The sequence below is a fragment of the Sardina pilchardus genome, chromosome 11, assembly GCF_963854185.1.
Source record: "Sardina pilchardus chromosome 11, fSarPil1.1, whole genome shotgun sequence".
Taxonomy (NCBI): domain Eukaryota; kingdom Metazoa; phylum Chordata; class Actinopteri; order Clupeiformes; family Clupeidae; genus Sardina; species Sardina pilchardus.
Window position 1 is genome coordinate 26,130,193 of NC_085004.1, and position 11,958 is coordinate 26,142,150.

Consider the following 11,958-nt stretch of genomic DNA (forward strand, 5'->3'; position numbering starts at 1 on the left):
GTGGGAGAAGGACAAGTTACCTCTAGTATCTCTAGGGAAACTGGGAGCAAAAATGGAGACTATTCTGTTTCATTGTGCTGAAGCCAGGACATTCTTGGCACTTTTTTTTGGTATAATATTATTTGAAATGCAGTGGAATAGAGCATTCTTCTTTGAATATGACACTTTCTGTCTAGTCTACTGTAACTTTGTATTCATTGTTCTCTCTCTCTCTCTCTCTCTCTCTCTCTCTTTGTGTGTGTGTGTGTGTGTGTGTGTGTGTGTGTGTGTGTGTGTGTGTGTGTGTGTGTGTCCACACGCAAACAACCAGGTGATCTGGTGTCCAGAGCCATGCACCACATGCAGGGTCAGAGCTCTGCAGGCCCAGGTGTCAGCCCTCTCCAAACGGGCCGCAGGCAGCTAATCTCCTGGTCACCTGACGCACTGCATACACTCTATTACTTCCTGCGCAGCCTACAGATGGAATCCCTGGAAAACCCCAACCTGGAGCCACCCAGAATGGCCCTCAATCGAGAAAGGTATGACAGTTTACATATTGTAAAAGTCCACGCTATATAGCAGAAATATCACAAATATTACCAATATACCTACCAGGGATTCATCTACAGCTATACAAACAAAGCACAAGAAACAGCACACTGGGGCAACATACACCAATAATTCCTATGACTATGGATATATGGCGGTTAATGACCAAGCCACGATTTAGTCCAGTTTGTGTCATACTGTAGGATACAGGTGATTCATTTTATGGTTTGTCCTCAGTAGCACAGCAGGCAGTTAATTGTTAGGAAGTCCTTCTGTGTTTGTGTATGCTTTTGTGGTTGTGTGAACTTGCGAGAGAGAGAGAGAGAGAGAGTGTGTGTGTGTGTGTGTGTGTGTGTGTGTGTGTGTGTGTGTGTGTGTGTGTGTGTGTGTGTGTGTGGTTGGGTGGTTGGGTTTTGTGGTAATTACGGTCTGGTAGTGATTATAACCTCATGCTTCACTTCAGCTGGGTTGCTGTTCGGTGCCACTGTTAACCTTCCCTGACCTCAAGTGTGAGTGTGAGTGTGTGTGTGCATGTGTGTGTGTGCACATGTGTGTGTATGTGTGTTTTGTCCTCTTCGGCGGTGTAACAATATGTCGCTCTGTAGCCCTGAGTACAGGGAGTGTGCATGTTCTGGATGAAGCATGGCTCCTTGTTTTAGGCAGATAGAGAACATTGTGCTTTGCCACCAGTGAGGTCAAAGATCACTCAAACAGAAGGTCCCTGGGGGATTTCCGCCGCCCCCAACCTCATATTCACAAAAGACTCTTTTTCTCAGAAGATTAGAATCCAGACAAATGTATTGAGCATGGTTTCCAGTAGAGGGTCACAGATTTTTATTCAGAATAAAGTATACCGTATATTTCTGTTTTGAGTACATATTTTGAATAAATTACATTAGTGTGGGCTCATATCAGTCATATTGTTTCACAATGGGACAGTTAGACACATTAGATAACTTAAAGATTTCACGTTATACAGTATATCTAGAATTTATATCTAGAATTGCAAGGGGAACAGCTTTGAAAGTAGTCCTCTGGCCATCTTAGTCAGTTGAATTTCTTAAATTTCCCCTTGGGGATCAATAAAGTATCTATCTATCTATCTATCTATCTAATGGTTATAGTTTGTGTGGTGTAATTGTTGATGTTGGTGTGTGTGTGTGTGTGTGTGTGTGTGTGTGTGTGTGTGTGTGTGTGTGTGTGTGTGTGTGTGTGTGTTAGGCCTTTTGTACTGCTGCCTCCGCTGGGTGAATGGATGCGTGTGTCCCTGGCTCACGCAGAGCACCGGAGAAGTCTGCTGCTCGACAGCGACGACGTGAGACAGGCCGCCAGGCTACTGCTGCCCGGACTCGACTGTGAACCCAGACAGCTGAGGTACAGTACACACACACTCCCTCTGTCTTGCACAAAGACTTTATCCTATATAGCCACAGCTGACACAGCTGATAGTTAGTTGACCACTATCCTCTTGTAACTGTAGATGGTCCAATGAAATAATATTCACCCATTTGTCTGTGTGTGTGTGTGTGTGTGTGTGTGTGTGTGTGTGTGTGTGTGTGTGTGTGTGTGTGTGTGTGTGTGTGTGTGTGTGTGTGTGTGTGTGTGTGCGTGTGTGTGTGTGTGTGTGTGTGTGTGTGTGTGTGTGTGCGTGTTATCCAGGCCAGAGTGTTGTTTCAGTTCCTTTAAGCGCCTGGACTCCAGAGCGGCCACAGACAAGTTCAACCTGGACCTGGGCTTCAGGATGCTCAACTGTGGACGCAGCGATCTGATTGGACAGGCCATACTGCTGCTGGGACCAGAGGGTGTAAATACCAAAGATGACCAGGTGCAGACAAACACACACACACACACACACACACACACACACACACACACACACACACACACACACACACACACACACACACACACACACACACAGACACAGACACAGACACACACACACACACACACACACACACACACACACACACACACACACACACACACACACACACAGACATACACACACACACACACACACACACACACACACACACAGACACACACACACACACACACACACACACACACACACTCAGACACACACACACACACACACACACACACACACACACTCACTCTCTCACATCTCGGCGGGTGTATTTTGCAGCCCCCTGCTGAAAATGAGAAGGCTTCCAGGTCTGCGCTGAGAGGCAGGAGAGGAAATGGGCTAAACATGTTGCAAACCTTGAGCTACCTTAGAAATGTTGTGTTACATAAGACAAACAAGGGGATTCAGAAAGTTGGAGGTAGACAAAACACCGGTGAAAAAAGTTAATTTATCATGTGGGACAGCTGTATAAGGAAATTTGTGCATATAGGAACCTAACACTGTATCCCTCTCTTTCTCTCTCTCTCTCTTGCTCTCTCTCTCTTTCTCTCTCTCTCTCTGTCAGGGGATGACTCCTTTGATGTATGCGAGTGTTGCTGGGGACGAGGCTCTTGTGCAGATGCTGGTTGATGCCGGGGCCAGCCTGGAGGTGACGGTAAGGACGCCTCTCTCTCTCTCTCTCTCTCTCTCTCTCTCTCTCTCTCTCTCTCTCTCTCTCTCTCTCTCTCAGCTCCAGTCATGTGCTTGCATACACATGCTGCGAAAAAATACACCCTAAGTGGTCAGGGAAAATTCAGACTGATGGCGCCCTCTCCATCTCCGTCTTCATGTCTCACTCCTCTCTCTCTCTCTCTCTCTCTCTCTCTCACAGGTTCCGGCCTGCTCGTCCACTCATCCCTCTGTCCACCCGGACACACGGGATTGGGTGGCTCTGACGTTCGCTGTTCTGCACGGACACTTGTCTGTGGTTCAGGTGAGACCATAGCACATCAACCCTTAACCTTACATGGTTTGATCTACAGTAAGCAGGGCAGTGATATAGCTGTGAAATTCAGACATAAATCAGGCTAGACAGGCAATATTCATCTAACTACATGCTAATTTGCCTTCAGTAGAGTACTAATACTAACTACTGTAGGTTTGACTGAACTAACCTACAGTAAACCTAACTGTTTTTATGTTATCTATAATGTGACTCTCTCTCTCTCTCTCTCTCTCTCTCTGTGTGTGTGTGTGTGTGTGTGTGTAGTTACTCTTGGATGTGGGAGCAGATGTGGAGGGTGCTGCCAGCAAGGGTGGGCATCAGGGCTGGGCACCCACTCCCCTACAGCTGGCATCTGCTGCAGGTAGGCACTGGACAACACAACAGCCCCATTTAAGCCCCAACCTCTCTCCATCTCTCTCTCTCTCTCTCTCTCTCTCTCTCTCTCTCTTGCTCTCTCACACACACAAGGAACCACTTTTACCAAAGATTATGACACACACTATGTATTCTGTTGTAACTGGTTCAATGCATTTTCAGTTTGACTGTTATTTTCAGAGTGTGCGTATGTGTTTTTATGTATGCAGGTAATTATGAGATGGTGAGTCTGCTCTTGGATCGAGGGGCGGATCCTCTGCTACAGATGCATTGTGGGGCTGCTCTGACGTCATCGCTGTATGAGGACATGAACTGCTTCAGTCATGCTGCTGCTCATGGACACAGGTACTGTGTGTGTGTGTGTGTGTGTGTGTGTGTGTGTGTGCTTGTACTTTGTGTGCATGTGTTTTGTTTATGTGTGTCTCTGTGTGTGTGTGTGCGTGTGTATGTGTTTTGTTTATGTGGGTCTCTGTGTGTGTGTGTTTGTGTGTGTGTGTGTGTATTTTGCTTGCATGCATGTAACACACTCCATCCATCCCTCCCTCCGCTGCAGGAATGTGCTGCGTAAGCTATTGTCCCACCCGGAGGGCCGGCAGGATGAGGTGCTCTCCCTGGAGGAGATCCTGGCTGAGGGCCTGCAGGACTCCAGGCCGCAGTTAGGCAGGTCCAGCCAGCAGGGGGCCCCGCCGAGACTATGCAAGGCCCGGATGAGAGCCCTGCAGCAGGCCTGCCTGCACAGCGCAGAACACGGCTACCTGGACGTTACCATGGAGGTCCGCGCACTGGGTAGGTGTGACCCCCACAGCCATTATGTGGTGATATGTAGGGCTAAGTGTAGCTTTAAGTCTATGGGGAAATTTGTAATAGTTTTTAATTAGTTATAATAAGTATAAAAGTTACAAAGTTGAAAAGTCATACCAACCTGATCCATGAGAAGACCTACGTTGCAAAGTTTGAATGAGGTTTCTAGGTTAAACGGTTAAAGAAAATAGCGTAAGGAAAAGGTGATACGCGGTATAATAAGTAGAAGTTGAGGCCTAGGAAGAAAAGTAGCCTACTGTGCATTTTCATGCACTGTAATATTAATAGAAGAAGAAGCCAGGAGATTTCAAGATAGTGGATTCCATCCACTATAATTAGTGCTTCAGATGTAATTTATTTTGTAATTAATATGCTCTGTTAATATTTAAATGCCCTGCATTTCGTTCATAATCAGTGTGTATCTGTGTACGGTCTCTGTTGTAGCAGCCTCATGTTCAGCGGTGTAATGCATCTCTCGTCTCCCTCTCTCTCTCTCCCAGGGGTGCCTTGGAGGCTCCACGTGTGGCTGCAGTCCCTCCAGAGTGCCCAGCAGCAGTCCAGGAGCGACGTGCTCCTCTCCCTGCTGTCAGAGTTCACCTCCATCGGCCGTGAGGAGTATTCCCAGGCCCTGGTCTCTGACGGGCTACCACTCATGTTCAACATCTTCAGAAATACCCAGGTACCATTTCATTACTGTAGATCATTCTGTAGTCTTGTTGAACCCCTCAGCATGAATTTGTGTCTTTTTTATTATTACATTACCAGAGTTTTTATTATTCTTTGCAATGACCTGTGGACTGAATAATTTAAATAATAGATGTTGAAATGGGGATTTTTTTCATTTAACCATATGCCCCGATAACACTTAATCTTTTATCAAGTAATCATATGTTATTTTAGTATGTGATACATATTCATTATTGTAAGGGTATGGAGAGAGATATTTAAGATAGACCAATCCTCTCTTCACTACAGAATGGTGAGCTCATGAGGCAGCTGGCGGCCATCTTTAGCCACTGTTTTGGCTCTGCTCCTCCTCCTCCTGTTCCTGCAGCACGGGACACACCCTCCGCACAGCTGGGTAATAACACTACATACATTACACACACACACGCGCGCACACACACACACACACACACACACATTTCAGCCACACAGCCAAGGTTCATACATGATGCAGGCAATTTATGTTTCATATGGAAGGCTGGTATTTAAGGTGGTATTTAAGTGCAAATTTAAGGTGGTATTTAAGTGCAAAGTCAATTTTAAGTGAGAGTTGAAATGAAAACTGTCTTTATCATCATTATTATTATGTGAGCGTGCTCATGTTTCTCGTGTGTGTTGCTGATGTTTAACTGGTCTTGATTGTCCTTGTTTTATTCAGATGCCCACTTCCTGAATAACCGGGAGATGTCTGACGTGACATTCGTGGTTGAGGGACGGATGTTCTACGCCCACCGGGTTCTGCTCATGTCTGTTTCAGAGAGGTAAGAAAAACACACACACACACACACACACACACACACACACACACACACACACAAATATGTTGTTTACTTTTCTGACCCTGTCCCTCTCTCCTTCAGGTTCAGAAACTTGCTTGGGCCGACACCCTCTAGTGGACTGCCAGAGCATAAACCCATCCCTATTACCAACGTCACTTACACCACCTTCCAGGTAACACAGCCTAGCCATATTTCAAGTATCACATTACAATAGTTACTGCACTGGTAACACAAACTTTAGTATGGACTTAGATATCATCTGTGAGTCGGTATAACTTTCAGTTAGCTTTCTCTAATCTCTTAGTCTCCTGTAGTTAGACAGCTGTGGTGATGATTTGGGAAACTACTGTGGGGCAATTGCTCTGTCGCTAGTTTGGAGTTTAACACAGTTTTAAACTCCAACTCCCAACTCCAATTCCAGTTTAAAACCGTGTTAAACTCCAAACTAGCGACAATTGCCCCTGTAGGTTTTGTTCATAAGCATAATGAAGACTGACCTGCTCTTTGTCTGTCACTCACCTCTCTCTTTGTCTGTGTCTGTGCAGAGAATGATGAGTTATTTGTACTGTGGTGGAAGTGAGTGTCTCAGAGCTCCTCTATCAGACCTACTGGAGGTAAGCCATGATCCACAGTCTATACATTTAGCTGTTGCTGCATTAAAGATATCAAAGGATTGCTGTTAAAGTCTGACCAAGTGTTTCTTTGAGATTTTGAAACTGACTGTTTTGTGTGCCTCTTTATACAGCTCCTGGCAGTGGCCAATGCTTTCCAGGTGGGGGCGCTGAAGAGGCAATGTGAGATGCTGTGCTCGGACAGAATTCAGCTGGACAATGCTGTCCGCCTCTACCTCAAAGCTAAGGTATATAACACAGCATGCAGCATACACCCTTGGGAACACACAACTATGTGTTAAAATGTGTACAAAGTTTTACATTTACTGTTATTTTTGTCAATTGTGGGGGGAGATATCCATCTGTTATTGGTGAGGATTGTTCCTTTATGTCAATGCATAGTAAAATGTGTCTCATGAATCAAATGAATGACTTTTCATTTCATCAAATGAAACTTTCTGTTCATCAGGCATTTGGAGCGACAGAGCTGTCGGTGTTCTGTGAAGGCTACTTCCTCCAGAGGATGCCGGACCTCCTCGAGATGGAGGACTTCCAGAGCCTCCTCCGCCCCTCATCAGGGTCACCTGCAGTGGGGTCACAGCTGGACCGCCTGCCCCTGGAGGGCCTGCAGAGCACGCTGAGCCGCCGCCTACTCTCCCTCTGTGTGCCTGTCCAGGGCTGAGCTGCACCAGGGCCAAGGGCCTCATCTCATCAGTGGAACCAGTGAGACTGTGTGTGGGGGGAGATAGAGGCACAGACCAACACTACAAACAAGGTCGTAGAGGCTCAGAGTACGAGTACCACAACTCTGCTGAAAAAGTTGAGGAGAAGTCTTCTCCAAAATAATCTAATGGCTGAAGAGAGCCTGTGAAGGACAATTATCCCTTTCCTTGCCCATGCTTAACTCCAGGCTCCCAACGAATCCAGTGAACAATGTGATCGTTCACCAACTCACAGACACTTGAAAACCTAGACTGGATGGCATGCTAATAGTGCCCTCTAGTGGTGAGATATTTTTTCCACACAAAGGCAGGTGCTATGATGCAGGTCTTCCTCATGACGTGTCCACATCTGAAGCGCTCATGCAGTGTGTCTCGCTCAGGAGTGGGTGTGAGAACTTCACAAAGCCAGTAATGGGAGAAAACAGGTTTAATACTTTTCTATAGGTCATTGCGCTGTGTAACATAATTCATTAAATTGATGTATAGGTTTGTCACATATTTAATAATTATCACATTAAGCAAATCATGTGAAATATTTAAACTGATAACTTATATATTGGCTCGTTGATGTCTGCCATTGTTTTTCATTTGTCTTTCGTTGTAACTCATAACACTCAAACTGCTTCTGAATGTGTATAAACTGTGTAATAAACTTCATATGAACAAGCCCGACATTGAAGCCACTTATTTCACTTTAGGATGCAACAGTGCTTTAGTGGGCTCATTCACTTAGTGTAAGTGCAGCAAGCTGACTCACTAGCTTAGGACTTCAAAGTTATTTTGTACTCAACACAAAAACGTAAGCAAATAAAAAGTCTTGAATCCAAAGTTCTTCGTTGGTCTGTTTACTTGTAGATTTCAAATCATACAGCATACATAAACTTAGAATCTTTACTTTTCTCCAGTGTGGTTTAGTGGCTCGTGTAGCGTGTAGGTCAAAAGACTGTGTTGCTCTAAAGTCCAGCAGCTTCTGACTGTTTCATGTCTAATCAAATTAGACTATTCTGGCTCACTGATGAACTGTTTACATTCAACACAGGTTTTCTTATAATACACAATAAAATCAAAAATATTATTATATAATAATTACATAATAATAATAATAATAGTAGAAATGGCTTCAACAACTTAGGCTGCTCTGTGTGAGGCATTGCAGACATTCCTTGCAGAAACATTCATAAATGTCTATTGTAGGCTTGGCTGTGTGCTTTCTCTGTCCGCTGTCCAGATACAGACTATGGTACGTTGAGTTTAAGACCACATGCAAATGTATTATCATGCTGGTGTTCAACAGACAGGAAGAAACATATACTGTATATATAAAGCTTTATTGCAGACACAGGTCTGTGTGAGGCAGTGCCAGACATTCCTTGCAGAAACGTTCTTGTAAAACGTCCTTGCAAAGCACAGTGACTTGATGGTGACATGAAATTGCATTTACATGTCTATATCATTGTTAGTAGTATTCAAATCGTAATGCTAAAATGGATGTAGGCTACTCAAGCGTGAATAATGGAGCAATATTGGAGTGTTATCATGCTAATTTGTTCATCTAGGTAAATGTCTACTGTAGTAGGCTTGGCTGTGTGCTTTCTCTGTCAGCTCTCCAGATAGAGATTATAGTGGTACGTTGAGTTTAAGACCACATGCAAATGTATTATCATGCTGGTGTTCAACAGACAGGGAGAAAGCCAAGCCAACACTTTCACTATACAAAAGTTCTCTCTTTATTCTTAAACATATTGCTTCATCAAACTGATGTTTAACTCACAAAGGAAGAGGAAAGCTTAAACTCAACCAGTGACCTATTGTTGCTCTTATCCTGAATAAACGCTGGGTTTATTACTTGAGTATTTTGCATCTTTCAGAAAGCTTGTTAGAGTGATTATACATTGATGTCATCAGTTAAGCCAAGAGCTGCCTGGCCCTATAAAAAGAGGAAGTAATAACAAGAGTTTCCCACATGAGAATTCACCTGGACCAGACAGAGAAGTGAGGATTGCTCTTCCTTTCCATCACCACGAGTAAGGATGCTTTTGGTTAGCAATTGATATTTGTGTCATTTCACATGATGGATACAGATTTGACTTGTAGATGGTAATGGTTGTTGTCGATAGAATATCATTTGTGCATTTGTGTTTTCCAAGTTATAGTGAATATTAACATGCATGTCCCAGTAAGTGATCTAAAGAGACAAGCAGTTGAATGATAATTGACTGAGTTTCTGTTCCCTATTTTAACCCTTAGATGCATAGGCTACCAATACCTACACTCTTCCATGAGTGGGGTCAAAAATGACCCCAATTAGAATGCATGCGTTTTTTGCTGTAAACTCAAATAATGTCTCTCATTTTGGTTAAAGATGATGATTTTTATTATATATTTGTCTAAAATGTTTTTATTTCATGTTGGACATATTGATGCATCACTTTTTATTAACATTTTTTATTACAAAACAGCTTTTAGATAGGCAAAAAAGGTAAACATCCTAAAATTATCTCAACATAGGTGAATAGGGTACATTTTTTAACTTAGAGATATCTTCATGAAACTTTACGAGTTGAATACTTACATAAATAGGAGAAAAAAACGTATTGCAAGTTTTCTGTATTTATATGTATAAATAATCTGTATAAATATGCTAATTAGGTCATGTCTAATTAAATATGCGCTAATTTGCATATATGTTTTGATGCGAAGAATCTGACCATTGGAAAAAGCCAGGTTGAAAATATTTTTTTTGTAGTGTTAATATATCAAATAAAAAAACATTTACAGAGGTGATTATGAATATCTTCTTTTGTTATCCAGTAAATCAGAAGGTACTGCCAATTGGCTTAAAAAAATGGATTTTTGCCCTATTTTTAGGCATAAAAAGTCATACAAATCAGGCCAAGAACGCTATATCAACAAATCCCTCTGTAAATATCGCTTGGTGAATTCTGCTTCACAATTATAGGAAGAGCGGACATCGAAGGATCAAAAAGCGACGTCGCTATGAACGCTTGGCCGCCACATTATATGATGATACTTAGATTTATGTTGTTGTGTAAAAATAGCCTTAAGGATGGTGAAACTGCTGACATGAGATGTGATAATCAACAGTAAATGTATACCTGACTGCCACAGTTGATAAAAATCAAAAGATCCTAGGGTTAACTTTTGAAATTCCATAGAAAATGCTTGGGGTCATTTTTGACCCCACCTATGCGGATCGGTGGTACTGATACAAAACATTAAATTACTTTAAAAAATATAACAGTTAGACACAAATCCAAATGGCCTCATGTCAAAGACAACCTATTTGAGGAATACATAGAAGGTTAAATGAAAAAAAATTAAAATGAAGAAGATACTGCAAGAAAACAACCTCTGGTTGACCCCACTTATGCATCTAAGGGTTAAACATCTACTGTGAATACTGTAGTTTGTGTCTTCATGTGCATGTGCTATTCTCTTGGCTTTAGGGTTTTTGTGAAATTCACCTGGGCTCTTTATAGCCTATTTCTGAAACAGACAAAAACTGGAAAACCATCCTCAGTAAGTATTACCATGAAGTAACTGTTCTGCAATGGTGGCTTAAATAATATTGCTCGTGCATGTTTTTTTTTTTTTCGTTTTCGTTTTCACATGAACGGCCATAAACTAAGCTTTCCAACAATATGTATATTGGGGGTATTGTAGCCTAAGTTATCTCTAAGATAACCCAGGGGTGTGATTTTCTTGTGTTTTTAACTAATTCTTCTGGAACGTTGATTAGTTAGGGAAATGTTTTCTTGGTTATGGGAACGTTGCTTATGGTTATTTTGGGAGTTATTTTTCAAAATCTTCTTCCAGTGGAGCATGGCCCCGGACCCCCCTAGTAGGCTAGGCTACAAACACTTTTTTTTTGTCCTTTGCCAATCACACCTCTGGGTAACCGCATCTAGAGTTGGCACTGTTCTTCCGTCACAAATTGTGATAAGTTAAGTCAGGGTTTACCCGTGTAAACGTAGGCCTATATAATATATACTGTATATATAGACATACACACACACACACACACACACACACACACACACACACACACACACACACACACACTCACAAACACTTAAAATGCCATGGTTGTTGTTATTATATGATTGATTGAATGACTTTATTGTTTACTTACTATTCTCCCACATTCATTGTTTTTTTTAATTAGTTTTGCTTAAATTGATATTGTTTATTGCTTATATTGCTATTCTCCCTATAATTCGTTTGAACAGTTTTTTCATTTGCTCACATTAAATTAATTATAGTATTGTCTTGTTTGTATGTCGCTCTAGACAAAGGCGTCTGCCAAATAGCATAACCATAACCATAAAGTGTTGCCTTGTGTTGTGTCTGCAGGGGCTGAGCTGACTTGACCATGGTGAAGATAACCGTACCATCAGCCCTTTTGGTTGTGGTCCTCCTGCAGCTGGTGATGCACTGCAATGCTTCAGGGCCAGTTCACATTCACCTCGGCCTCAATGGAAAGATGGATCAGAGATATTCTAAAGTCAAAAACCAATTCGCACACAATGTTAATGAC

At 42.5% G+C, this 11,958-nt stretch overlaps 1 protein-coding gene across 1 annotated transcript in view; it reads left to right on the top strand.

Annotated features, from left to right (window-relative positions):
- Positions 1-7,708, top strand: part of LOC134095624 (ankyrin repeat and BTB/POZ domain-containing protein 2-like) — a 22,978-nt gene extending 15,270 nt beyond the window's left edge. The window contains exons 3-17 of the mRNA XM_062549259.1: positions 311-518; positions 1,750-1,902; positions 2,188-2,353; positions 2,967-3,056; positions 3,273-3,374; positions 3,651-3,747; positions 3,971-4,106; positions 4,315-4,547; positions 5,063-5,241; positions 5,538-5,643; positions 5,947-6,049; positions 6,149-6,239; positions 6,613-6,681; positions 6,813-6,926; positions 7,148-7,708. Of these exons, the coding sequence (XP_062405243.1) occupies positions 311-518; positions 1,750-1,902; positions 2,188-2,353; positions 2,967-3,056; positions 3,273-3,374; positions 3,651-3,747; positions 3,971-4,106; positions 4,315-4,547; positions 5,063-5,241; positions 5,538-5,643; positions 5,947-6,049; positions 6,149-6,239; positions 6,613-6,681; positions 6,813-6,926; positions 7,148-7,360 (2,060 nt within the window). The 3' untranslated portion in view covers positions 7,361-7,708. The remainder of the gene's footprint in view (positions 1-310; positions 519-1,749; positions 1,903-2,187; positions 2,354-2,966; positions 3,057-3,272; positions 3,375-3,650; positions 3,748-3,970; positions 4,107-4,314; positions 4,548-5,062; positions 5,242-5,537; positions 5,644-5,946; positions 6,050-6,148; positions 6,240-6,612; positions 6,682-6,812; positions 6,927-7,147) is intronic.
- Positions 7,709-11,958: the final 4,250 nt, after the last annotated feature.